This window comes from Herpailurus yagouaroundi, unplaced genomic scaffold, assembly GCF_014898765.1.
Source record: "Herpailurus yagouaroundi ecotype Mexico unplaced genomic scaffold, PumYag 28, whole genome shotgun sequence".
In the NCBI taxonomy this organism is placed as follows: domain Eukaryota; kingdom Metazoa; phylum Chordata; class Mammalia; order Carnivora; family Felidae; genus Herpailurus; species Herpailurus yagouaroundi.
The window spans coordinates 72,235,990-72,263,257 of record NW_024412376.1 but is presented as its reverse complement, the minus strand read 5'-3'; the positions used below and the strand labels follow the sequence as shown (position 1 = coordinate 72,263,257).

General features: G+C 35.5%; 1 protein-coding gene across 19 annotated transcripts in view; it reads right to left on the bottom strand.

The window, feature by feature from the left end:
* The window catches only part of CAMK2D (calcium/calmodulin dependent protein kinase II delta), a 315,318-nt gene that overhangs the window by 142,763 nt on the left and 145,287 nt on the right, over positions 1-27,268 (bottom strand). For all 19 annotated transcript variants that reach the window (XM_040475237.1, XM_040475297.1, XM_040475342.1 and 16 more), the window contains exon 4: positions 13,039-13,093. In XM_040475237.1, the coding sequence (XP_040331171.1) occupies positions 13,039-13,093 (55 nt within the window). The remainder of the gene's footprint in view (positions 1-13,038; positions 13,094-27,268) is intronic.

Below are 27,268 nucleotides of genomic sequence, written 5' to 3'. Positions count from 1 at the left end.
GAAAAAGAAGGATTAGAAGCTCATCATGACGGTCCTCACATGTAAACTTAAAGAAAAACAACAAAAGGGGGAACTATGGCGAAATAGGTTCTACTTACATTAATAGGTTAGATAAAAGCTTACGGTGGAAAGCCGCCACCATGGGGCAAAAGTGCCCAAGGTTAGCTACAGAGATATTACAATGAGATGACAAGTACTTTCCATCTGATGCTAATTTACTATTGTACTTTGATCACAAACTCCACTTGCCCCCCCACCAGACCCTTTGCTTACACACACAAGTTAATGATTACTGTATGATTCTTTTCTCCACGTTAATGTGTGTAAGATCTTGTTTTCTGTACATTCACCACATGGGTAATATCTTGTGAGCTCAATAGATATGGAGACAAAACCTCTGTTCAGGGCTCTTGTCTTGTCCTGGACATTAACCTCTCTTGTATTCAATTCTGCATCTGCTTTCTTGCTGCACAAGAGAGAACTCCAGACTCACAGTCTGCGGCAAAGATCTAATAATCACTAATGTGTATATGTCTGACAACACAACATCAACATATGCCAGGCAGAAAACGATAGAAATATAAGAAGAAATAGATGAATCCATTACCATAGTTGGCGACTTAATACCCCTCCATCAAAAATGGACTGATCCAGCAAGCAAAAAATCATTAGTAACATAGCTAAACTCAAGAGCACCATAAGTCAACTGGATATAATTGACATGTATAGACTACTTCATCCACCAACAGCAGAATACACATTCTTCTCAAGCTCAAATAGAACATTCACTAAGATGGACTACATTATGAGTCATAAAACACCTCTTAAGTTTAGAAGAATAGAAATTATACAATGTCTTCTCTCAGACCATATGGTATTGAACTAGTAGTCAAGAGAGCAGAAAAACCTAAAGCACTTGGAGATTAAACAACATATGGGTCAAAGAAGAAATATCAAGAGAAATTTTAAAATATTTTGAATTAAGGGGCACCTGGGTGGCTTACTCAGTTAAGCATCTGACTTCGGCTCAGGTCATGATCTCACAGTTCGTGGGTTCTAGCCCCGTGTCAGGCTCTGTGCTAAAAGCTCAGAGCCTGGAGCCTGCTTCTGATTCTGTGTCTCCCTCTTTCTGCCCCTCTCCCGCTCACACTTGTCTCTATCTCTCAGAAATAAATAAATATTAAAAAAATTTTAAAAAATAAAATATTTTGAATTAAATGAAAATTAAAATACAACTTATCAAAATTTGTGGGGTGCAGTACATACAGGGAAATTCATAGCAGTGAACGAATACATTTGAGAAGAAGGATATATTAATAATCTAAGTTTCCACTAAAAGAACAAGAAAAAGAAGAGCAAATTAAGTCCAAAATAAGAAGAAAAGAAATAAAAATTAGAAGTCAATAAAACTGAAAATGGAAACTCAAAAGAGAAGACACAAAATACCAGTATCACAAATGAAAGAGAAGACATCACTATGGATACCATGGACAATAAAAGGACAATAAAGTAATATTAGTAACTCTGTGCCCTAGATGAAGTAGACCAATTTCTTGAAAGATACAATCTGCCAAAATCAGACAAGAAGAAATTGACAATAGAAATAGGCCTATCTAATACAGAAATTGAACTGTTAATTAATAACCCCAAAACAGAAAGTAGGCTTAGATGGATTCACCGGTAAATTATACCAAATACTTAAGTAATGATACTAAGTCTTCACAATTTCTCCCAGAAAAAAGAAGTGAGCACATGTCAACACATCCTGTGAAGTCAGAATTACTCTAACACCAGAACAAGATAAAGACACAAGAAAATTATAGACCAAGAGCCTTCATGAAAATCCTCAACAAAATATTAAGACATTGAATCCAATATTGTATAAAAAGAATTTTATACCATAAAAAAGAGATTTGTTTCCGGTATGCAAGGCTGGTTTAACAAGTGAAAATCAATTAATGCTATCTATCACATTAACAGGCAAAAATAGAAAAACCACATGATTATATCAGTTGATGTAGAAAAACAATTTGACAAAAATTAAACACCCATTCATGATAATAACTCTCAGCAAACTAGGAACAGAAATGATCTCGCTCAACTTGATAAAGAACATCAGCAAAATATAAAAAGTTAACACCATATTTAAGAGCCAGAAACTTGAAGCTCTCCCACTGAAATCAGGAATGAGAAAAAATATACAGGAAATTACCTATATGTTATAAATGACCAAGTGAAATTGAAATTAAAAACACTTTACCATTTACATTGCACTCCCCAATAATGAAAAACCTAGGTTTAAGGCTCACAATATGTAAAAGATCTATAGGAGGAAAAGTATAAAACTCTGATGAAAGATCTCAAAGAAATAAATAGAGAGATATTCTATGGCTATGGATAGGAAGATTCAATATTGTGAAGATGCCAGTTCTTACCAACGTGATCTATGGATTCAACACAATCCCAACCAAAATCTCAGTAAGTGATTTTGCAGATATAGACAACTGATTCTGAAGTGTGACATGGCAGAATCATGACCATTTTATTAATTTTCCAACTAATTGGACACTGAAATTGTTTAGCATAACCTTGTGAAAACTGTATTTTCCCATCAGTGACCCTCTACAATTCTAGAATTATAGATTTCTACTATAGTGGACGATAAATTTATTTTAAAAATAGCCAATAGGGGCACCTGGGTGGCTCAGTCGGTTGAGTGTCCAACTTCGGCTCAGGTCATGATCTCACAGTTCATGGGTTCGAGCTCCGTGTCAGGCTCTGTGCTGACCACTTGCCTAGAGCCTGGAGCCTGCTTCAGATTCTGTGTCTCCTTCTCTCTCTGCCCCTCCCCTGCTCACACTTTGTCTCACTCTGTTTCTCAAAAATAAATAAATGTAAAAAAAAATTTTCTTAAATAAATAAATAAAAATAGCCAATATATTTGGATTCAAACAGTTTTCTAAAAACAAATGAGAAACAGAGTATCTTTACGGCGTTTGGATTTGTTATTTAAAATATCCTCCAAGTTACACAGATTGACTGTTTCCTGCATAAAGTATCAACTAAAAATAAAATTCACAGACTCAACTTTGTTCTAAAGTACATTCAGAGGGTTTGTACCTTAGAACTTCTTTTTTTGTTTCTACCAACAGCTTACTTCAGGGACTTAATATCTTCTACCTGAATGCTAGTGTAGCCAAATTCTAACTGGGTTCACACGTCCAATCTGACCTCTCTTTGCATGCACACAGCAAAATATGGCACAAGTCATGCTATACTGTAATTATTGATTTATTTTTGTTTTGACAGTAGTTTAACCAAGAGGCCTATTCTCAAGTTTACAGTGTGCTGATAGACCAAATAATCTTCAATCTGTGCATTCAGTTTGATCTGAGAGTGGAAATCATGTTTGCCACCACTGTTTACTATATACACTGTTATAAATCAAATGTGATCAATAATACTAAAATCAAAAATAAGACAAATGAAATTTTAGACTAGCTAGGTTCTAGGAAGGCTAAAATTTGCTGTGAATAATGGGCCACAGATGGCCAGAAAAATCAGACTAGCTCTCCACCCCTGAAAAGATTTAATAATCATTGGAATATATATGGAATATATATGCTTTGTGAGATGCAGGAGAATTTTATGAGCATAACAGAAGAATTTTACCAAATAACCACAAAGGTGATTAAGTGACTAGGGCACACATCAGATGTGTTCATAGATATTGTGAAACTTGTTACACTATATCTATGTGTCCTGTAAAACTGTCCTGTTGGTTTTGCAACCAAATATTTTACTAGATGAAAGAATGCTATTAACCCAACAAGCATAAGGTTGCTTTTGGTTCTTTTAAAGGCAAAATTTTCATTCACCTTCCCTTCAATCAGCTTATCCACAGTGCTGGTAGAGAATAAGCACAGATTAAGTGTGTATTTGTTGAATGAAAACACAGACAAAGTAATTATGTCTGCTTCAACTTCAGTTCTTCCAATTGTTTCCTGACATCCCTGACTGAATGAATGTTGGCTCTCTCCCCCAAACCTCTTTGTAACTTAATAGCTTTTACTACATTAGGTCTATAGTACAGATTTTTTTTTTTGAAGCTGTCTAATCCACTCTCTGAACTATAAAATCTTCAAAAAAAGGGATGGTGTCTTATCTTTTAGTCTTTTAGTCTTGATATTGCCAATACAGCAATCAGCTCCTCAGTGCAAGGGGTATAGTTTTTGAAAAGCATTTTATATTTATATAGTTTCAAATTTGTAAAAGTGAAAATATGCATGTCTTACTAGTAATAATTACAAAACATGCAACTTGACCAAGTTTTCTGACTGGTACAACAATAATAAAACGGGGCACTGAGAGGGAAGACATCAGATTCTCTGAGTACTCTATTTTGAAATTATCAAAATGGAATATTTATTTTTAAATGCTCAGAAACACTACTTTTTTTCCCCCTAAAGCATTAGGCACAGGGTCCTGCATCTAGTAGATACCCATTACATATTTGATGAAAAGAATTTCTTACATGGGGACAAAAACGCAAACACTTTAAAACAGGAAAAAAAAAAAGAAGTATTTCATGTGCCAAGATTTGTTTTTGCTGGTGGAGAAAAAAGTTCTTTTTAAAGATTTAGATTTGTTTTTGCTGGTGGAGAAAAAAGTTCTTTTTAAAGATTTAAGAACAGAATTTTTCTCTAATAGCTTCAAATCATAATAAATCTTCTAATATTTAAAAATTACAGGGGCGCCTGGGTGGCGCAGTCAGTTAAGCTTCCGACTTCAGCCAGGTCACGATCTCGCGGTCCGTGAGTTCGAGCCCCGCGTGGGGCTCTGGGCTGATGGCTCAGAGCCTGGAGCCTGTTTCCGATTCTGTGTCTCCCTCTCTCTCTGCCCCTCTCCCGTTCATGCTCTGTCTCTCTCTGTCCCAAAAATAAATAAAACGTTGAAAAAAAATTAAAAAAAAAATTACATTAGGAGTCCTATTAATTCTACCAGAAATCTCAAATTGATGAGAACAGCATCTTGGCCTCACAGAACAATAAAGGACTTAGCGATGTCTAAAAAATATTTCAACTGGTCCCACAGCCTCATTCTGTATGAGAAAAAAATGAGGCTTAGAGGAAACATAATGTTAAATGTTTAGCCGTGGGTAGCTCTGAGACTGAAACTTAAGTCTTCATTCAGGGTCAGCACTTTTGCCAATAAACCTTAATCTAATCTATCTACTTTAGCTCCCTACTGAGATTACAAAATCCAACCCAAGTCTTATTCTCTTATACGTTTACTTAGAAAGGGCTATGATATTTCTATACTTCATTATACATTCACCCAGCATGCATAGAATACAGATCTTCTCTGACATTCAGTTCCTGAAATATATATATCACATTCAGATGACTGCCCTTGTCAAGGCCTATTTCTCAAAGAAATGGACTGGGTCTGTCTTATCTGCCTAAGGCCAATGGCTCTGTCTGTTGGCCTTTCCCTTAGGGACTATAATTCTAGCTCCATTACTTCCTTGCTCAGCCTTCCCTTAGATTTCAGATAAATCCACATCTCTTATCTCCCAGAGTTCCCGAGGTGTGCCTGAAAATCCTGCTAGGCATAAACCCTGAAGGAGAAGGATTCATTATTTGCTGTGAAGAGGTCTTTGGTTTCATGCAAGTCTCTCCCACTGATTCCTGAGTCTGTTTGCAAAAGGAATTACTAATGCTTTATAGTTGGAAATGGTGGATGGATACCTACATGAAAAATGTAAATTTAAAATAGCAAGAAGAAACTTTTTTTTTTTTTAATGGAACTCACTGCCTCTTCTGTTTTGCTTTTTAGAAAGGGAAAAGTATTCCATTAGAAGAAAACTCAGTGCACCTATAAAAATAGAACTTCCCATTAGATTGTGAATAGCTGACATTCCATAGGAAGTATGCACAAGTACCACACTGCCAAAACCATCATCAAAAGGGCAAACAGAGGAACATTCCTTCTTTAGGAATTCAAGTAGTTATTTTATCTTGGATCTGATTGGTTAAATGGCCTCTAATTTCCCCATGGGAGTATTTCATCGATAACTCTGAGACCATACTTTTCTTAACTATGTATACAATGTGCATTGTTCTCAAGCTACTCTTCTTCTTCATAGAGTAACCACAATGATTAATTTAGAGGAATTATATTTGCTACAATGTCTTTTTAGTCACTGAATATCTATACTTACAACCATTGTTTTCTAACTTTCTAAAGCTGAGTACTTTATAGGATTGTATTGAGCTAGTTTATTAATCTCATTTACTGGCAAAGCATTTTGTTGAAAATTGGTCTTAACTCTTCTCTTAAACATTTAAGAATAATTCCAAAGAGTCTGAGTTCTTCAAGCTAGTAACAGGTTTAATGGCCTGATGCAGCATATTTGATGTTACTATGGTTCAAATGTAAACGTAAACCTTGAAAAGTCTACATTTGGTTTCAGAGACATTAATAACAAATATCATTACAACAGATATGATCCACTGTAACTGAAAATTATATTTTCTTTCCACATGAACTGTTTTTTATAAGTTTTATAAGTTCATTTAAAAAAAGATGTATGAAAAAATAAACTTTATTCTAAATTCTGTGATTCTTATCATTCCTTCCATTAGTAAGGAATATAAAAAACTATAAAATTTTAAATGTGAATATAAGTAACTTGGTAACTGTGGAAAAGTGGCATGGCATGGGAAGAAGCGTGTTGCCCTTTTACAACTGACCTAACACTGACGTGCTTCTTGGAGCTGAAGCGGATGGGATATACTACTCCACAATAAGCTGCTCTGGCAAAAAGATCAGAATATACCATTCCACAATAAGCCACTTTGCCAAAAAGACTATTTTGATCTAAAGTCAAATGAGAATCAACAAATACGTGAAGAATTCTCTGCCTTTCCCTTATCTGCCCAAAAGCAGACAATAAATTTCCCTGTGAGGAAGGTATCTGTTCCATATACCAGGGAAAGAGCAATTCTTAGCATCTAAGACAAGAATTTGACACCTTAACTGCTTCTTTTACTTTTATTCCTTTTCTAAAAACTCCCACGCACACAAACATTTATAAAAATTGTGTACCTTTCATTCTGTCAATCTTCATTTAGTCTGATTCACGTGCCTTCATGTATTGAACATAAGAGGGTATAGGAAAAACATATCCTCTCTGATAGAGCTGTGGTCAAACCTGAATAACAGTACTCAGGTAAATGAGCATTGGCAAAAGTGTTTTTCATTCTAGCATTCATCGTAACATGAAAGACATATCCCAGTTTATAATAATATATCCTTGATTTATATAACAAAGGAGATCTAACGAATTAAATCTATAAAGAAATAACAAGTCTAAAAAAGTGAGTAGATGCATCTCTCTCACTACATGCATGAAAAAAAATAAATCCCTGTTTTCCCAGCCCTGTGCAGCAGTAAGGAGGCACACCCCTGGGATGCCATAGGAGGCTAACTAGGACACCTAGACTTCTACCCTCACCTGAAAGTAATAAGATGGCACCTAATTACCCCTGCCAGTGTGGTATCAAAGGAGGCCTGATAAGAAGATTTAAATTAAATCCAGGTCTCATAAAATAATACCTAAAAAGATTTAAATTAAATACAGGGTCTCATAAAAAAATACCTAAATGTCCAAGATATAATACCAAATCACATATGATATCAAGAACCAAGAAAATTTCCATATTAATGAGAAAAAACAATGTAAATACCAATACCAACACACTAATACCAACACCAATACCAACAACACTAAGATGACAAGGCTGTTGGAATTACCTGACAAGGACTTTTGATCAGCTTAATAAAAATGCTTCAGTGAGCAATTATGGACACAAACAGAAAAAATTGGAAGTCTCAGTAAAGACCAAGAATTTATAGAAAAACTAATAGTCAAAATAGAACTGAAAAAAGAATAACTGAAATGAAAAACCCAATGGATACATTCAACAGCAGAATGAAAAAAAAAATGAAGAAAGGACAAGTCAAAAGATAAATTACCTAATCTGACCAAAGGAAAAAAAAAAAATGAAGAGCCACAGGAACTTATGGGGCTATAACAAAGGATCTAACATTCATATTATCAAGTTCCAGAAAGAGAAGGGAACAAAAGGGAAGGCTAAACAAGTATTCAAAGAAACAACGTCTAAAAAGTTCCCAAGTTTGGCAGAAGACATAAACCTGTATATTCAAGAGGTTAGCGAATACCAAATAAGATAAACTCTAAGAAATTCAAGCTGAGACGCATCATAGTCAAACTTCTAAAAGCTACAAAGAAAAAAAATCTTTAAAATAGCTGGAGAGAAATGACACCTTACTTTTAGGGGGAAAACAGAATGACAAAAATTTTCTCATAAAAAATCAAAGAATCCAGAAGGAATTGACACATTAAAAGAATATAACTGCTTACCTAGATTTTGTTTCAGTTTATTATTTTGAAAGAGAAAATGTGAACAGGAAGGGGCACAGAGAGAGAGAGAGAGAGAGAGAGAGAGAGAGAGAGAGAGAGAGAATCCCAATCAGGCTCCACACTAGTGTGGAGCCCACGGTGGGGCTCAAACTCACGAACCATGAGATTGTGACCTGAGCCAAAATCCAGAGTTGGAAGCTCAACCAACTAAGCCACCCAGGTGCCCCCTGGAATTTTTTATCTAGCAAAAATATCTTTCAGGAGCGAAGAGGGAAATCAAGATATTGTCAGAAACAAGGAAACTAAGAATTTGTTGCCAGCAAACATTTGTTGCTAGCAAAACCACCATTTCTAAAAGAATGCGTAAAGGAGAAAGGAAATTAAAGAAGAAAGGAAATCATAAAAGAAGGGATCTTGGAACATCATAAAGGAAGAAAGAACAATGGAGAAAGTAAAAATATGAGCTCTGAGAAAGGACTGAAGAGGAACTAATAACACCATATGGAGTGGTACCAAACTACAGCCACATCAACAAGTCATGTATGGACTGTGATTACGGAGAAGGAGCATATACAGTAGGACTATGCATAATCAGAGCTTCAGTCTCTATTCTCCAGCATACACTAGTCACCAATATGGCAGACATACTTGGCTGCCTACCCAACAGGCAAAAAATCCCCTATTTTCTTTTAACAAAGCCATGATTTAAGTCTTATCTGACTATGATTCAGGGGAGGCCAGTTCCCTCCCATTTTTAAATTTATAAGAGGTCAACGCCTATTGTAATCCCACTCCCCTCCTCAATACTTGATTTAGGCATGGGCATGAGAAGCAGTTCTAAACAAGGATTCAATAACAGATTGTCTTCTGAGGGACTCTGCTGGAAAGGATTAACGCAATGGCATTAATACTGCCCTTTTCCTGACTTTGAAAGTCACTGATGCCTGAAAATGAGGTAGCCAACTTGAGAACCAGCTCACATACTACAGAAAACAAACAGAAAGGCAGAAAAAACTTGATTTCTTAATGATATCACTGAAGGGCTGAATTAACCAAATTTTTTTTGAATTAACCAAAATTTAACACTAACCTATCTTTAGATTCATAAGAAACAGTATTTTTTCTTGTTTCCCAAACACATGAAAATGCTAGACAATAGTCCATTATATGAATTTACCATAATTATGCAACTGTTTCTCTATTATTGGATCCTTAAGTTGGCTTTCTTTCTTTTTTCCCCATTATAAAAGCTGATGCAGTGAACATATGAACATATTTTGGCATAAAGCTTCATCTAAATTTAGATAAATTTAGGGTATACTTTCCATGGACTTTGTTTATAGAAGTGAAATTACTATGTCAAATGGTATGGACATTTTGAATTCCAGAAATTGTGTTCCTTTTAAACCCCTACCAGCCATGTGTATTGCCTGTCTCACTATATCCCAGTTGGGCAGAGCAAACTTATTTATTTTAGTAAATAGAACTTCATTTACAAATTCGGATTAGTCTAAGTCAACCTTGGTAATTCTATTCCTCTTGCCAGTGACTGGTTATGGGTTGGCATGTGACCCCATCATGGCCAATGGGACAAAATGGGATATTTACTGGGTAAATATTTTATTCTTATAAAGAAGAAGAGACAGGGGTGCCTGGGTGGCTCAGTTGGTTAAGCATCTGACTTTGGCTCAGGTCATGATCTCATGGCTTGTGAGTTTGAGCCCCACTCTGGACTCTGTGCTGACAGCTCAGAGCCTGGTGCCTGCTTGGGATTCTGTGTTTTCATCTCTCTCTGCCCCCAACCTGCTCATTCTCTCTCTCATTCTCTTTCTCTTTCTCTCAAAAATAAACATTAAAAAAAATTTTTTTTAAAAAAGAAGAGACAATGTCTTCCACTGGATATTAGCATGTCTGTATATAATACCTTGAACCATACCAATCTGAGAAGAAAGTCAATAAGCTGAAGTAAAAGATGGGAGGCTGATATTGTTGTTGAACCCCTGAATAAACCAACCTCAAGAATCCTTCCTTGCATCTTTTTTCCATTATTTTAATTATAATGTATTTATTTTTAATTTATTTATCTGAGTATAGTCGACATACAGTGTTGCATTAGTTTCAGGTACATCTCTATACATTATACATTCACAAGTGTACCTACCATCTCTCACCATATGACACTATTATAATATCACTGAAAATATTCCCTTATGTCTTTAATTCCTGTGACTTATTCATTCCCTAACTGGAAGCCTGTATCTCCCACTCCCCACTCATTTTGCCCATCCTCACCAACTCTCTTTCCTCTGGCAACCATCAGTTTGTTCTCTGATTCTGCTTTTTGTTTGTTTATTCACTTGTTTTTTTTTTTTTTTATTATTCCACATGTGAGTGAAATCATATGGTATTTGTCTTTCTCAGTCTTACTTATTTTACTTAGCATAATACCCTCTTGCTCCAACCATATTGTTGCACATGGCAAGATGTCATCCTTTCTCTGTGGCTGTGTAATGTTCCACTGCATATGTGTGCATGTGTGTGTATGTATATACATATCACATGTTATTTATCCATTCATATACTGGTAGACACTTAAGTTGCTTCCATAACTTGGTTATTGTAAATAATGTTAAAATGAACATAGGGATGCATGTATCTTCTCAAATTAGTGTTGCCATGTTCTTTAGGTAAATACCCAAAGAGTGGGATTATTAGATAATATGGTATTTCTATTGTTAATTTTTGGAGGAACCTCCATACTGCTTTCCACAGTGGCTGTATAAATTTACATTTCCACCAGTAGTACACAAGGGTTCCTTTTTCTCCATATCCTTGTTAACACTTGTCTCTTGTGTATTTGGTTTTAGCCATTTAGGTGTAAGGTGGTATCTCCTTGTGGTTTTAATTTACATTCCCTGATGATTAGTGATGTTGAGCATCTTTTCATGTGTCTCTTGACTTTCTGTATGTTTTCTTTGGAAAAATGTCTATTCAGGTCCCCTATCCATTTTTTTAATTGGATTGTTTTGCTTGTTTGTTTGTTTAGTATTGAGTTGTATAGATTCTTTATATATTTTGGATATTAACCCATTATTAGATATACCATTTGCAAATATCTTCTCCCATTTAGTTTGCTGTCTTTTTGTTTGGTTGATGGCTTCCTTTGCTGTGCAAAAGTTTTTTATTTTCATGTAGTCCAACAGTTTATTTTTGCTTTTGTTTCCTTTGCCTTAGGAGACATAGCTAGAAAAAATGTTGCTATGGCTCTTATCAAAGTTATTGGTCTTCAATCCATTTTGAGTTTATTTTATGTGTGGTGTTAGTTTCATTCTTTTGCATGTAGCTGTCCAGTTTTCCCAGCACTATTTATTGAAAAGACTGGCTTTTTCTCCATTTTCCATATTCTTGTCTTTTTTATCATAGATTAACTGACTATATAAATATGGGTTTATTTCTGGGCCCTCTATTCTGTTTCATTGATGTATGTATCTATTTTTGTGCCAGTACCATAGTGTTTTGATTACTACAGCTTTGTAGTATATCTTGGACTCTGGGATTGTGACACCTCCACCTTTGTGCTTCTTTTTCAAGACTGCTTTGGCTATTTGGGGTTTTTGGTGGTTCCATACAAATTTTAGAATTATTTTTTCTAGTTCTGCAAAAAGTGCTCTTGATATAGGATGGCACTGAATCTGTAGATCACTTTGGGTAGTAACAACATTTAAATAATATTAATTCTTCCAATCCATAAGGGTGGAGTATCTTTCTATTTGTTTATGTCATCTTTAATTTCTTTTGTCATTATTTTATAGTTTTCAGATTACAGGTGTTTCACCTTCATGGTTAAGTTTATTCCTAAGCCTTTTATTCTTTTTGGTGCAATTATGAATGGAACGGTTTTCTTAATTTCTCTTCTACTTTGTTATTAGTGTATAGAAACACTACTGGTTTCTGCATATTAATTTTGTATTCTGCATCTTGACTTATTACTTCTAATAGTTTTTTGGTGGAGTCTTTAGGGTTTTCTATGTATGCTATCATGTCATCTATAAATAGTGAAAGTTTTACTTCTTCTTTACCAATATGGATGCCTATTATTTCTTTTTCTTGTCTGATTACTGTGGTTACATTATGTTGAATAAAACTGGTGAGATGGACATCCTTATCTTGTTCCTGATGTTACAGAAAAAAGTCCTCAGTTTTTCACCACTGAGTATGAGGTTAGCTATGGTTCTTCCTATATAAGACAATAAAGTGGGTATACATAGTCCAAAATATTCAATGGAAAATTAGCTCACATCAGTCCTTTGTATGCCCAAAGATAAAACTGATAACTGCTTATAATATCACTGTAAACACTCCAAACAATAGACTCATAACTGTTTCACCTATTTAGATTAACTTAAGTTTTAAATAAACACTCCTGAACAGTCACATTTTTTCAAAAGAATTAGAGTGAATGTTATTTGAAGAACACCTAAAAAAACTACACAGTAATTAATTTAGACTATAAATTAGAAAAAAAATATTTAATTAAAAGTGGTTTTCAAATAGCAAAAATAAATGAACACAAAGTGTGTTGTACTTACAAATCAAACACCAAATAATGGAAGCCCTCTTCTGATATGCTGTCATGAAGTCGCACTAAAAATATAAAGAAATAATTTTTAAAAAAGAGAAAAAAGTTCATGTTATATGTATAATGATGATGAACATTAAATTAGACTTCTAATGGGCATTTGTCTCCTAACTAAAAATGTTGGCAACACTCTTTCTTCTAAGTTCTGATAAGTGAATATCCTTTAAAACAGGGCTTGGGTTCAGACAAACCCAAGTTTTAAGTTCTAATTCTGACAATTATTAACTATGTGAGCTTAATCAAATTAATCAACTTATAATGATAATAGTACCTATACTTTATAAAATGGTTGAGAAAGTTAAATGAGACAATAATAGTAAAACAATCTACATATTACTCAGTGAATAATGAATATTAATGATTGCTATAATATATACCTATCTATTCAAAGTGACCAGGTTCTACCAATTCTACCACTTAGAGTCTCTTCCTTGTCATTCTCTTTGCTATCTCCCTAGTCCAGGTCTTCAACAACTCATGCCTTGATCAATACAATAGGCAGAAAGAGGGATCATTTTAAGAGTCTAGCAAGTGGTCTCCTTGTGTCTGCTATCCTCATCCCTATTTGAAGTGGGGAGGAGATGGGGGGAGTGTCTACATAGCAATTCCTAGCCAACCTGTCAAAAGAGTTTTTATTATGGTACTTCTAAACTCAAGTGACCAAAATCCATTTAGCAAGTCATCAGCCAAAAATATATAGATAGGAATTCTAATAAAATAATCTATCAGCTCCTCAAATTCACACTTTTTTAAATTTTCCAATGAGCTAGACTTACACTGATAAGTAGCCAAAACAAATGCTTGCTCTTCTGAACTGGAAGCACTCATTACCTACTGTAACTCTAAAGTAAACTAACTACACATATAGAACTTACATACTGCTTTTTCTGCTGTTTATTTTTGCATAAGTCCCCTTCCTCCCCCAACTCATTCCCACAAATAGCAAACTCTTCCTATTTATCAAAATAACTTGGGGTGGCCTGACCTTCACTGGGAGAAACAGAGGGCAGAAAAAGCAAAACACACACACACACACACACACATACACACACACAAACAAAAAAACCCAACCCAAACCAAACAAACAAACCCACAAAACCTGTAGGACATACTGCTTTTGAAAAGTTACCGCAAAAGGGTAATGATATCTACCAGAACCTGTCTTTACTATGTTCCCTATGAAATGATGGCCACCACATAGAAAATGTGGATTCCAAAGAACATTTAGATTGTCCCACAAACTACAATGATCCACAGAGGGAATCTGCAGCACCATGAAATTCCCAAGCTCATAGACTTAACATAATCTCCTTTGTTTACAATCCAAATCCATCCCCTTCAGATATCATCTCTGACCTGCAATTAAAATCTTTTCTGAGGGGCGCCTGGGTGGCTCAGTCGGTTGAGCGTCTGACTTCGGCTCAGGTCATGATCTCACAGTTCGTGAGTCCAAGCCCCGCGTCGGGCTCTGTGCTGACAGCTCAGAGCCTGGAGTCTGCTTCCGATTCTGTGTCTCCTTCTCTCTCTGCCCCTTCTCCACTTGTGCTCTGTCTCTCTCTGTCTCTCAAAACTAAATATAAATTTTTAAAAAATTAAAAAAAAAAATCTTTCCTGAATCTGTCTTCAGAAAATTTTCCAAGGTAGAGAAAACTTTTGTTCCATTACACAGAATTTCTTTCTCATCAATACTACCATACAGGTATCTTATTTCATAGGGTTTTTTGAATCCCTCACAGAAATCTGGCACATAGTAGATGGTCTTTCATAAAACTGCTCTGAGCACTTACTATATATATGCTAGGCATTCTTCCAAGTTCTTGGACAGAAACTTTCACCAAAGCCCAATATACCTAAAATAAAACTATTGATACCAAACAATTCTCCCATAACTATAATTGTGTGAAGGGTATTCTGCAGTTTACCAATATCAAAGATGCCTACAACCTTTGTTTAAACTTATACTTCCAAAGAAAATCAAAATTTAGGCTCAATGATGTGTCTTCTGTTCATAGTCATTCAGCATACTAAAGAAAGTCAGGTCATAAGTGATAATTCAGTGGCTTTGTCAAATGACAGTCTCACGGATACCTCACTGAGCAACTGTAATACAACCTGTATTTAAATAAGCTCAAAGAATGGTATGTCTACTTAAGCTATTCTAAAAAAAGAAGATGGATTTCCATGCTATCAAAGTTAAAATGAAAAGAAAAAATCACAATGTGAGAAAGAAATGATTACTTCTTTCTTCCACTGTCTCAAAATAAAAACTTCAAGTGGAAATGAGCAACTCAGATTTTCAGACCAAAGAGTGGTGGCGCTAAACAGAAGTGGAAATTTCAGGTACAACTGGAGAAACAGTATTATTTTCTGGTTCTATCTGGAATAAAATTTTCTTAGTATCATTATCACTACCTTATTAATACTTGGAAACAATCATCATTTAGAAATAAATTATTTTTTCAACAAGTCAAGAGTTGCTCAGATGCAAGCCTAATGATTAAACATATATTTTTTGGTGAAAATCAGTTTCACAAAAGCATTTAGCCAGTAAGCACATAATAATGCTTAAGGACAAATCATTTGACACCAGTTCACTACTTTTGTATTACACAATTCCAAAATAATCTCCACTATTTCTACCCAGTCATTTGACCAGGTGAGATTCATTATGAATGAGTGATGTTATTGATAAAGCAGAAAACAACTAGCATCATCTTTACTTGGAATAAATATATATACATTCACTTTCTTCCCTCATTCCTTCCTAATGACCTCCCTATTTCCTTCTACTCTCTTTAAAATAACTAAAAAACAAAACTAAATGAAATGCCCACAATTTTCATTTCATTTTATTAACAAATTATGTAATTTCATCTTCACACAGATGCATTCCACATGTTTACAATTACTCTGAGGACGGGTTGGTTTCCTTTTGAAACTTTGAACTCTTTATTATTCTCAGAGTGGATGTTTCTATCGTCTGAAGACAGTGTCTTACACACCCACAGATATTATCTTTTTCTCTTCGAGCCTTTTCTGTCTGTCAAAATTATCCATCTTCCATCCATTTCCTCTTTTTTAACAGTTTGTCAAGGGTTGAAAATTGTGTTTACTTTCACAAAAACTTATTCTCTATAAATGACTGTCAATTCATTTATATGCTGAAGAAAATACAGGGAGCACTGTTCACCACAGATGCTAACCCAAGATTGGCAGCATGGCTGGCCTTGAGAGCACGGTGGCTGCTCCATGGTGGAACATGCTGTGCTGTGTTCCTGCTATGACTGCCCTCCGTTATCAACATAAGCAGGTCACACAGGCACACACAGTTAACCTTATCACACTCGTCACTAAGGTGCTTCCAGAAAAAAATGTTAAAGAGGATAATGAGAAAAGCATTTGAGAACACAGCTTATAATACCTCTGGTAGTCATTCTTTTCTGAAGTTTCCTCAAAGGTAAAATCAAGTCATGAATGAACGAGTTTTCATAAATGGAAACAGTGTAACCGTTTTTATCCAGAATAAAATGTTAAATTCTGGAGCATTAAGTATGAGACTTACAGGGGGAGCAAAGGGGTTTCTGAGACTAAAACGTTTCCAAGATTCATTTGACCCATGGCTTTTTCCTTTCTCTTCCTCATATATTATCAATTTGGTAGTTTCCATTCAAATTACCATGGGATCACTGCTTTCTCTTCCTGTCCTATATTCTTGCATGATTTCACTGCAGTTTCTAGCTAAGTACTACTTATACAAAGGGGCCAAAAAGAACTAAATAGGACCTTATAATTATCAGAGAAACTAATTTTATGTAAATGTGAAAGAAGTTTCCTATTTAATACTTCTTCTCATTTAAGGGATTAAAAGGTATAAAATAACTACAGCGCTGTGTCAACACAGTGCAAATACTTTTTCCAAGAGTTAGTTAATATATACAACCTTTCCCATCACCTTTTACAGATGAACGTGCACAGGCTTAGAGAGGTGAAGGAAACTTCTAAGGCTTAACAGCTAGTAACTGGCTAGGCTATGACCATAATCCAGAGCTGGAGGATTCCAAAGATCTGGTTCTTGCTCAGAATACTATATGGACCCTCTAAAATACATTTGTCAACAAACTACCCCCTGCTCCAAATATATCAAAAAGTATTAATTGGTTTGTCAGGATAAAATAATATTTATTTATTTATTTATTTATTTATTTATTTAAAAAATTTTTTTTTTCAACGTTTACTTATTTCTGGGACAGAGAGAGACAGAGCATGAACGGGGGAGGGGCAGAGAGAGAGGGAGACACAGAATCGGAAACAAGCTCCAGGCTCTGAGCCATCAGCCCAGAGCCTGACGCGGGGCTCGAACTCCCGGACCGCAAGATCGTGACCTGGCTGAAGTCGGATGCTTAACCGACTGCGCCACCCAGGCGCCCCATGGATAAAATAATATTTAAAAAAGAAGTAGACAGGAAAAAAATAGTTATGGTGATTAGAGAAAGAAAAGCAGTGCTAAAAAAAAAAACCTATTTACACAAAAAGAGAAAAAATATATTTTAAATGTTTATTCATTTATTTTGAGAGAGTGTGTGTGTGATCAGGGAGGGGTAGAGAGAGGGAGGGAGAGAATCCCAAGCAGGCTCTACACTGCCAGCTTGCAGCCCTTCAGGGCTCAGTCCCACGAACCATGAGATCATGACCTGAGCTGAAATCAAGAGTCAGATGCTTAACTGACTGAGCCACACAGGCTCCCCAAAAAGAGAAAAATATTTTTAGTTTAGGAAGTTTAAAATGTGATGCTGTATTTCTCTATGTAGTCCCTAAATCCCTAGAAAATTGTTAATTCTCCTCTTCCAATTAGGAATGTTAGAATTTCCAGTGACTCAGTTATTTTACCTGATAGGACATTTAATGTACTGAAAATCCTAAATAGTTAAAGAATCTAAAAATCCTATATAATTATGATAACCTAGGAAAAGGCAGACGTGTGTGTATGTGCATGTTAGGAAGTGAAAATGAGTGTGAAAGGGAGAAAAGGGAAAGACTGGAAGAATTAAACTCTAAATAGAAGCCATGTCACAATTGCTTATTAGGTACATCTTATCTATTTTCAGGACACATATTAAGAACACTCTGTCAAAAAGTGAACATATTCTTTCACGGTGATTTATTATCTTTCAAAAAAGACTAATAGGATACAAAGTTACACGTTCCAATTTTAGTATACTTCCTTCCCTTTTCATTTCCTAAAAGCGTCCTCCAAATACAATCAAGGGTGGTAATTATAATTTTGTGAAGTTATTTATACAACTTATCATTTAGTTCAAATTATACTGCTTATTACTCTTCCATTCAACCATACTCACTACTTGCTGTTCTCTACTAGAATTTATTATGGAGATGTGACAGCCTATTACATTGGTGGCTCCCAATTGGCCATGTCTATCAGTACTCATGTCCTTGTGCAGTTCTCTCCCACACTGACTCTGAATTTGGCCCTGTGACTTGCTTTGTGTGATTAGCATGTGTGATACAAACAAGAGATTTCATAGGCTGTTGTACATTGGAGTTTGTCCTCTTGGAAACCACATGTTATGCTAAAAGGAAGTTTGATACAGACTTAGACAAGAAGTCACAGGGAGAGAAACCCTGGAGAATAAAAGGCCATATTGACAGCCCATCACTAGCAGAACTCATTGGTGAAGGCAATTGCAATTGTGACCTCAGTTATACCAAGTGGAGTAGAGCTACTATCCAACTGAATCCAGTCAGTCCACAAATAATAAATTGATGTTATTTTAAGCCATTAAGTTGGGGATGGGAGTTGTTAGCCAACAATAGATAAATAAAAAGGAAAGACAATCTGAAATTTGTGATTGGCCCATTGTCCTCAAAGAATTGCAATTTTTTTAGCAAAAAAAAAAAAAAAGAATACTTTTCATCAAAATATGAGTTATTAGAAATCTCTAAAACTAAACATGACAGGGCAATGATATCAATGTTATCATAATACTAATAAAATAATTCTGGTGCAGAACAGATGCATTGCATTTTCATAATCACTATTTCTCAGCTCTGAGCAATAGTCCTGGTTATGAATGAAGTAGATTTTGTATTTTTAACTTTACTATGTTACAAGGATTGAGGTAGCTGAATTTGGTTCACAGACTGGGATGGAAAAATGGCAGCTTGTAAGTCAGATACTTTTTATATTCCCATCAGCAATTAATTATATTTCAGAGCTAGAGCAAGCACTATCAAGTTATGGCCAAACAATGTGCCATAACTTTCTCAGAAGAGGGATGCCAACATTGAGCTCGTTTGTTAATGAAAAAAAAAATACATACACATACACACACACACACACACACGCACACATCTCAAACATTACAACTTTCAAATGGCACTATTCTAGAGACCCATGAGTTCAACCATTACTAATGGCTCTTTTGTGACAAGGCTGATCATTTCTAGAGAGAAAAGTTTTCAAACAGACATAAAAGCACTGGAAACCAAATTCAAAATCAAAGTAACATTTCTAAAAACCTGAAGGCAAATCTGCATGTGCATGTTTTCCTAATTTCTATTTCCTATAACACAAATGATACAGTGGATAAAACAATACCATTTAAAATATATTAATGTTTGTATATTTGAAAAATATATGCACTCTGCTTCTTTGAGATACGGATTTGTGCACACTGTTCATTTTATTTTGAGTAAAAAGATAGGCAGTCAAGAGACTTGTAGCACATATACTTTGATGTTCTTTTTTGTCTTAATATGACACTTTTTAAATTTACACATAAAAAGTAGGAATTTGACTTAGCTGGCTAAGGCAAATAAATAAAACTGCACAGGCACAGAAACCACGGTCTGTCCTAATTTTAGATATTTGAACACAAATTCCTGAAATTGCATTAAGGATATGCATTTTTGATAAATACTTACCAATATACCCCATTAATAAATGCCACATGAACCACTATTTAGTACTCAAATGTTAAAACATCAGAAGTCCAAAAACTGTTTTAATAAAATTTCAAATATTTTCTTGTCATGAGAATAAAATGTTTTTAAACTCAACTAACCTATGTTTAAAACCAATTCAGTGCTGGAACACCCAGGTGGCTCAGCCAGCTAAGTGTCTGACTCTTAGTTTCCACTAAGGTCATGATCTCATGGTTTTGTGAGTTCAAGCCCCATGTCAGGCTCTGCACTGATGGTGTGGAGACTGCTTAGGATTCATTCTCTCTCTCTCTCTCTCTCTCTCTCTCTCTCTCTCTCTCTTTCTCTCTCTTTTTCTCTCTCTGCCCCTCCCCCACTTGGGCTGTCTCTGTCTCTCTCAAAATAAATAAATAAACTTAAAAAGAAAAGGCAATTCAGTGCTTATACTTAAGAAAAAGAAACTATTTTAAAGATCAAAATTACTACATGAAAACTCAGTGGAGAATGTTATCCATATTAATTTTAAAATTATTTTAATAGTACACACAAAAAGTCATTGGATTCAAAGATCAGTGCTGAAAGTCAAACATATCATATCAGCTCTGTCAACCATAATCTCCTTCCTTATTCCCAAATTCTCACCCCATTTCCTGGTTCCAGATTAAAAACAAAGTATAGATTAACTTCAGTATCTATAAGATCAGGTTAGTAATATTTAGGGCTGACTATAACAAACCAGGAGATTTTCTACTAGGCCAGAGCTAGTCATAAACTCAGAGTATCCAAAAGACTTTCTGGCTGGTCAAAGTATCTATTACTCAGGAAAATTTCAACCTTGGAAGATGAAAGAAAGTGAGGAGACATGACCAGTGGTTGCTAATTATAAGGCTACCTGCTACAGCAATCACATGACACCATGAACAACATGAGAGAGCAAGCAATCCTTTTGCTTAAAAAAGCCATAAAGGGTTAAACAGAATTTCAGAGATGGTTAATCAAATAGAAAAGTAAATGGATCATTCACGTAATACACTTTACTTCTCCCTTTTAATAAAATTGTATATGTGAGGAGAAATTAAATTATAGGTTTATTATTAAGCCTAGTAATATCTAGAATTTTCTTTAAAAAACATTTCAAGATTATCTTGTTGCATATTTTAATTGCATGATTCCGTTTTACTTATTATAATTTGTTTTTTGGAAAAGTGATTTCATTTCTCAGAAAAGTTAGTATTTATTTCAAGATTTCTTTGTTTAAAAAAACTCTTTCCTCTTTCAATTATGCATGAATATTATTTATGTATTTCAGTAAGTGATTCTAGCTTTCTTCATTATCTTTTTCCTGGTTTTATCCTTTAGTTATTCCACCTTCTCATGCTTGTATAAAGCTAATCAGTGATCACTCATTGATATTCTTAAGTATTAGGAATATTTAAAAAGGAACAGCAGCTGCTGTCATCATGACTTGCATGTCATAAAAATCTTAAGATGGTGCACTTGAGGACCTAACAGTGTTGGACCAATACCATTTTTTTGTTAAATTTATTCAAACTGTACACACCTATCTACTATGTATTAAATGTGTAAGACTGTCAGGTTAAGAAGACAAAAAATGGCCATTGGTAATTCCTCAGCCCTAAGTACCTGAATAGCACTCCTATCTTGCCGATTCTAGAAGCCAGTGCAGGTTCAAGCACTCTGCCTCCTGCAATCTGGGTCAAAAAGAGAAGCCCGATTGATAATTCCACACCAGGCTGCTTAGTTGGCTCCCTATTTGACAGCAAGACACAAACACATGAAATGTCTTAAAGTAATACAGTACCTAGCTACACTTTAAGATTAAACAAAGGCTATGTGATTTATGGTAAACTAAGGCTATCACGCAGGAAGGAGGCTGCATCATGCCAAAGAACAGACAAGATAAGCATCTTTTCTTCAAAGTGCACATCAAGGAAGCATTTAAAAAATATATATATTGAAGTGCATTTCACACTTAAGGTAAGTATAGCTTTGTGCAACTTGCTTGACTTTTATACATATATATTGTACACTGGGTCATGATGTAACCACATAACTGTAGATCACAGGAAAAAGGCTTGATAAGCACTGGGTTACATGATCCTTTAAGAGGATCCTGTAAGGTTCTTTCCAACTTTAAGTTTTTACATTTCAACATTTCTGCATGATTATACACGAAATAAATAATATAGTGATTACCAATACAAGGTTGAATACAATCCCCTAAATGTAAGACTTTTTCCTCTTCAAACAAATTTAAGTTTAAACACACTTCATTTTTTTGGGGATTTGCTCTTAATGAGTAACTGGAGAGAAAGCTTAAAACACTTATCTTGCCAAATTTTTAATAAATCTCTGAAAAATTTACAGAGCAGATAAATTGCCTTTCTGACAATAGCCCTTGGAGCAGAGAGTGAATGGAAAAACATATTAGATCATCCTCTCTTTGTGGCTTACTACCATATTATCTTCACACTTGCAACAAATTTTCCCTGAAGACATACAAGCCCAAATGCTCTCATCTACCAATTACTATTTGGTTTTCAATTAACTATTTTTATGCTGAAATTACTTAAAAAGATCAGCTTATTTCCTGTGTATAATATACATAAATGTAAAAAAAAAAAAAATACCGTGATCTTAGGCTCATAAAACTGAAGAAAAACATGAAAGTTATATATGAATTTATTCACAAATTGGATACCATTGGAATAATAAAGGATATTAATAAATATAGCTATAGGCACTGCTAACACCAGTCAGTACCAGTCAGTCTCAGGTACCTGGTAACATATTTTTGCATAAGCATTCAATGGAACAGTTAGTTTACCTAGATCAATGATTTTTTTTAACTAAAGATTAATTTTTCCTTACTACGAAATCATGGAAGTTATAACAAATGTCAGACATCCCAAATATGGGGGCATTTGTCTGCCTCAAAGACATCTCTAACTAAATAAGCCCAAAGAATTTACGATCTTCCCTCTAAAGCCTGCTTTACCCAGTGTCTTCCATACCTTTCTAGTTGCTCAGGATGAAAAAAACTCAGCGTAATTCTTAAGCAAATTCTTCAAAATATATACGGAAAAAAAAATTTGTTTCCATCCTGTCCCCTCACTGTCCTTACAACAGCAGCCAGAACAATCCTGTTAAAACTGAAGGCTGATTATTTGTCCCTCTGCTCAGAACCTCCAGTGGCTCTCCAACTGCCTCTGACTAAAAGCAAAAATCCCACCTGTGGTGTAGAAGATCCTTCAAAGCCCACCCCCCTCCCCCCCATCATCTCCTTGGCCTCTCCCACCACCATTCCTCCTCTAGTTTACTGCTCTCCAACCACAGTGGCCTCCTTGCTGCTTTGGGAGAACTCCTGGCAAACTCCTGCCTCGACTTTGAACTTGCTGTTTAATCTGCCTGGAACCCTTTTCCCCCAGATATGGCTCACTACCTCATCTCCTTCAAACCGCCACTCAGTTTTTCACCTTTTTGTAAATAAAGTTTAACTGGAGCACAGCCTCATCGTCCATTTGTTTACGTATTAAAATTGATGGCTGCCTTCAAGCTACAACTACAGTATTGAACAATTGCAACGAAGACCATATACCCAGGAAACTGAAAATATTTACTATTTGGCCCTTTATAAAAAAAGTTTGCTGACCCCTAGAGTAGAAGAAAAAATCACTGAAAGGGAGAGAATCCCTTGTAGAAGGTCTGGGTGTGGCACAAATAATCTGTGTAGCTAAAGATAAACCCACCAAGACTGAGGATTACAAGTGGGGAAGGAGAGAACACTGTCAATCAGCTCCTACACAACACAACAAAGAGGGGCAGGTACCAAAAGAATGGCAGGAAATGGCTACACTAGAAAGCGTAGGATGTCATAATCTGAGAAAATGTTTCAAAGATAGGGTGGTGGAAGGATGGAGGTGGGGGATATTGAGGGAGGAGGTGTTAACAGTGGTTTTACAAAAGCAGTGAAGAGCAAGAAAACACCTATCCACCCCCAGGTGCAGCAGCATGTAGAGGAAAGAGAAAACAGCCAACTCAAGAGAAAGCCAGATTGCAGTCAGCACAAGAAGCAGAAGTGAACATTCAGAGATGACTGGGAGAACAAGAGGGCATTTTGCAAATATTATGGCATCAGTTTTATTATTGTATGATTAAACTGAAAAAACTAATAAAAGGTATGAAAAGTTGGCAATATTCTCACAGTCTAGATATTAACCAAATAGTTCATCAAATTGTTAAAGATTCTTTCTTTGATCAATTTTCATATTTATTTTTTTTCTTTTTTTAGGAGAGACATGTCTTTAAATATTTTTTAAAATTTTTTTAATGTTTATTTATTTTTGAGAGAGAGAGGGAGAGAGAGAGACTATAAGAAAGGGAAGGGCAGAGAGAAAGGGAGACACAGAATCTGAAGCAGGCTCCAGGATCTGAGCTGTCAGCACAGAGACCAACGCAGGGCTCTAACCCACAAACCGTGAGGTCATGACCTGAACCCAAGTCGGACACTTAACTGACTGAACCACCCAGGCACCCCTAAATATTAATTTTTAAAGATCACATTTAAGGAGTATGAGTTTCTGTCATTTTCTATCATATTCCTTGGGGATTTCTAATCTTATTAAAGTGCTGCTGTGGTTTTAAATGTTTATGCATATGCCCTGTATCTTAGCATCTAAATTACGGAATAATCTGATTTTATTCATTCATATCATAATGATTTTAATATATTCAAATTCAGTTTTAATTTTTCCTTCTTGGTTATTTTCCAGATAGGAAAAAAAAAGATACATTTTTAATTTGTTCTTAATAAAAACTACATGATAATTTTATTTTTAATGGAAACTGGTTTTGCCATCTCTACTCCTAAGCAAAATTTATGTCAAACTGTTCTTTAATGCTGAGCAAAAAAACATTAACAGGAAATACATTTCAGATGTAGTTGGTAAGTATTTTTACTTCTATAATCCTGACTACAGTCTTCATTTAGAGATTCTAAGCTTGTAGCATAAATGTCTAAGAACTTTTTGAAGGTTGCACCTAATATTTTTAAGAAACAAAGTTCTTATTAGAGGTGGGGAGTTCATTCTTTCAGCCTCCCAGCCAGTTTATTTGAATGCCACATGCTGGGGCCATAGCTATGAACAAGTCAGTGGTGACACCAGACCTCACACCGGTATCACCAGTCTTTGGGACAAAATCCCCTCGCTAACTTTGTGATTTCATAGTCTTGATTATCAGATTCACAGCTTTATAAAAGCACACCCCGATAGTTTTATTTTACAGTCTCTTCTCATTATGCACCCCTATGGGAACACAGGAAGACAACACGGACGAGGTGGCCAACAAATCTAAACAAGGCATCAATGATAACTAAAGGCACTCCAAAACAGCATCACCTATGAGTGGCTACTAAATCAACAGTCTTTATTTACTAACTAATTGGTTTCATCACGCAATAGATCCACCTGATTTTCCTTTTTTCCTGGATTGACTTGCTGAGAAAATTTAACGAGGTGTTTAACCTGAAAGATAAATTTCCCAGTAAATAGCAATTTAGCATCCCCTGTGAGCTAGCCACATCATCCACAAGGCAGCAATCATTCCAAAATGTGAATATGATTATATTACACTTGCGAGCCTTAAAATTCCTCGGTGTCTTCCTTCTGATTTATCACATCATTTATCATCTACACCGGGACATTTTGAGAGTAAAAGAAGGTGATTAATTTTTACACCAGTCAATCAGGACAGCCCTTGGAAAAGAGGTTAGTTTGGTCACCCCACCCACCAGGCTCTACCCCTTCAACTGTCTTTATGCTTGCCCCTCCAGTTCCTTCCAGCCACAGAGGTCCTCTTCCAGACTCAGGTACTCCTTTCCCTCATGTAACAAGCCACATCTCCACTGTTAATTCTTTGCTTGGCCATCTCTTTCCTACTCTCCAACTTAACCCCTAGCTATCCTTCAGAATTTATTTTAAGCATCACTTTGTCAGGAAAGTCTCCTCTGGCCACCCAAACAAACACTCAATAGCGCCTCCCATCTCTCTTTCATAGCACTGGACACACCTGCAATGATACATTTTGATTGTGTGATCCTTTGGCTAGCATTGTCTTCCTGCTTCACTGATCTCCTCAGGTGACTGGATTCCTGTGTCCCCAGAAAACACTTTCATAGTATCAGACACCTCGATTAAAACAATGCATATATACCACAAACCTGCAAATGGGCAAAAGGATGAATACATGTCTCGTGACTATCATAATGGAACACTATCTAACTGGCTCACCCAAGGATCACCCGATTCTCTAAGATAGTATCTTTATTCTGTTTTAGTATTTACTATTGATTACGTTCTAAGCAAGAATGTGTAAACTGTGGTCCACCGGCCAAATCAGGGTAGCAGCAGTCTGTTTTTGTACAGCTCATTATCTATTTTTGGTTTTGGGGTTTTGGTTTTGTTTTGTTTTGTTTTGTTTTCTTTACATTTTTAAGAGACTGAGAAAACAAGTAAAACAAAAACGTATGATACAGGCCAAAGACCTTATATGGCCCACAAACCTAAAATATTAACTGCCATACAAAGTTTGCCAATCTGTAGATTAGGCTATTTCACTTGTACAGATGACAGTGCAAATGACTCTTGTCTGATAGCAATGCAAATGAATGTTCTGTTATAGAAATATAAATGGATTCTCAAAGGTTATAGTTTTATTGCCTATAGGGCAATAATCAGTTTAGTACCATAGCAATGACATTCCAGAATTCTGTGACTATAAATATTTCTGTCACTCTGGCATTGACATTCTGCTAGTTCCCTCATTAATTAGTTAAGTAAATCTCTGATATTTTAGATAATATAGAATGCCTTAATAGGTGTATAGTATCACATTATATGATCACCACAATCTACTTAACCATTCCCCTCCAGAAGGACACTTGGATTGTTTTCAGCCTTTTTTCTTTGGCCCCACTGCTATCACTTGTCCTCAGTGAGCTTCTCATTGTCTATTAAATACACACATAACAACATAGGAGCTTTGTTTGGCCCAGAGGTATTTAACTGATCATTTGTTGTTTGTACTTTATACTCTAGACAAGCAAGGTTTCTTGCTCTTCCCTAAGGGACCTACCCTTTTTGACCTTTGAGACCCAAGAGCTTCCACTCCTAGAATGTTACTTACTCCAGTCTCTAAGATGGAAATTCTATCTATTCCTT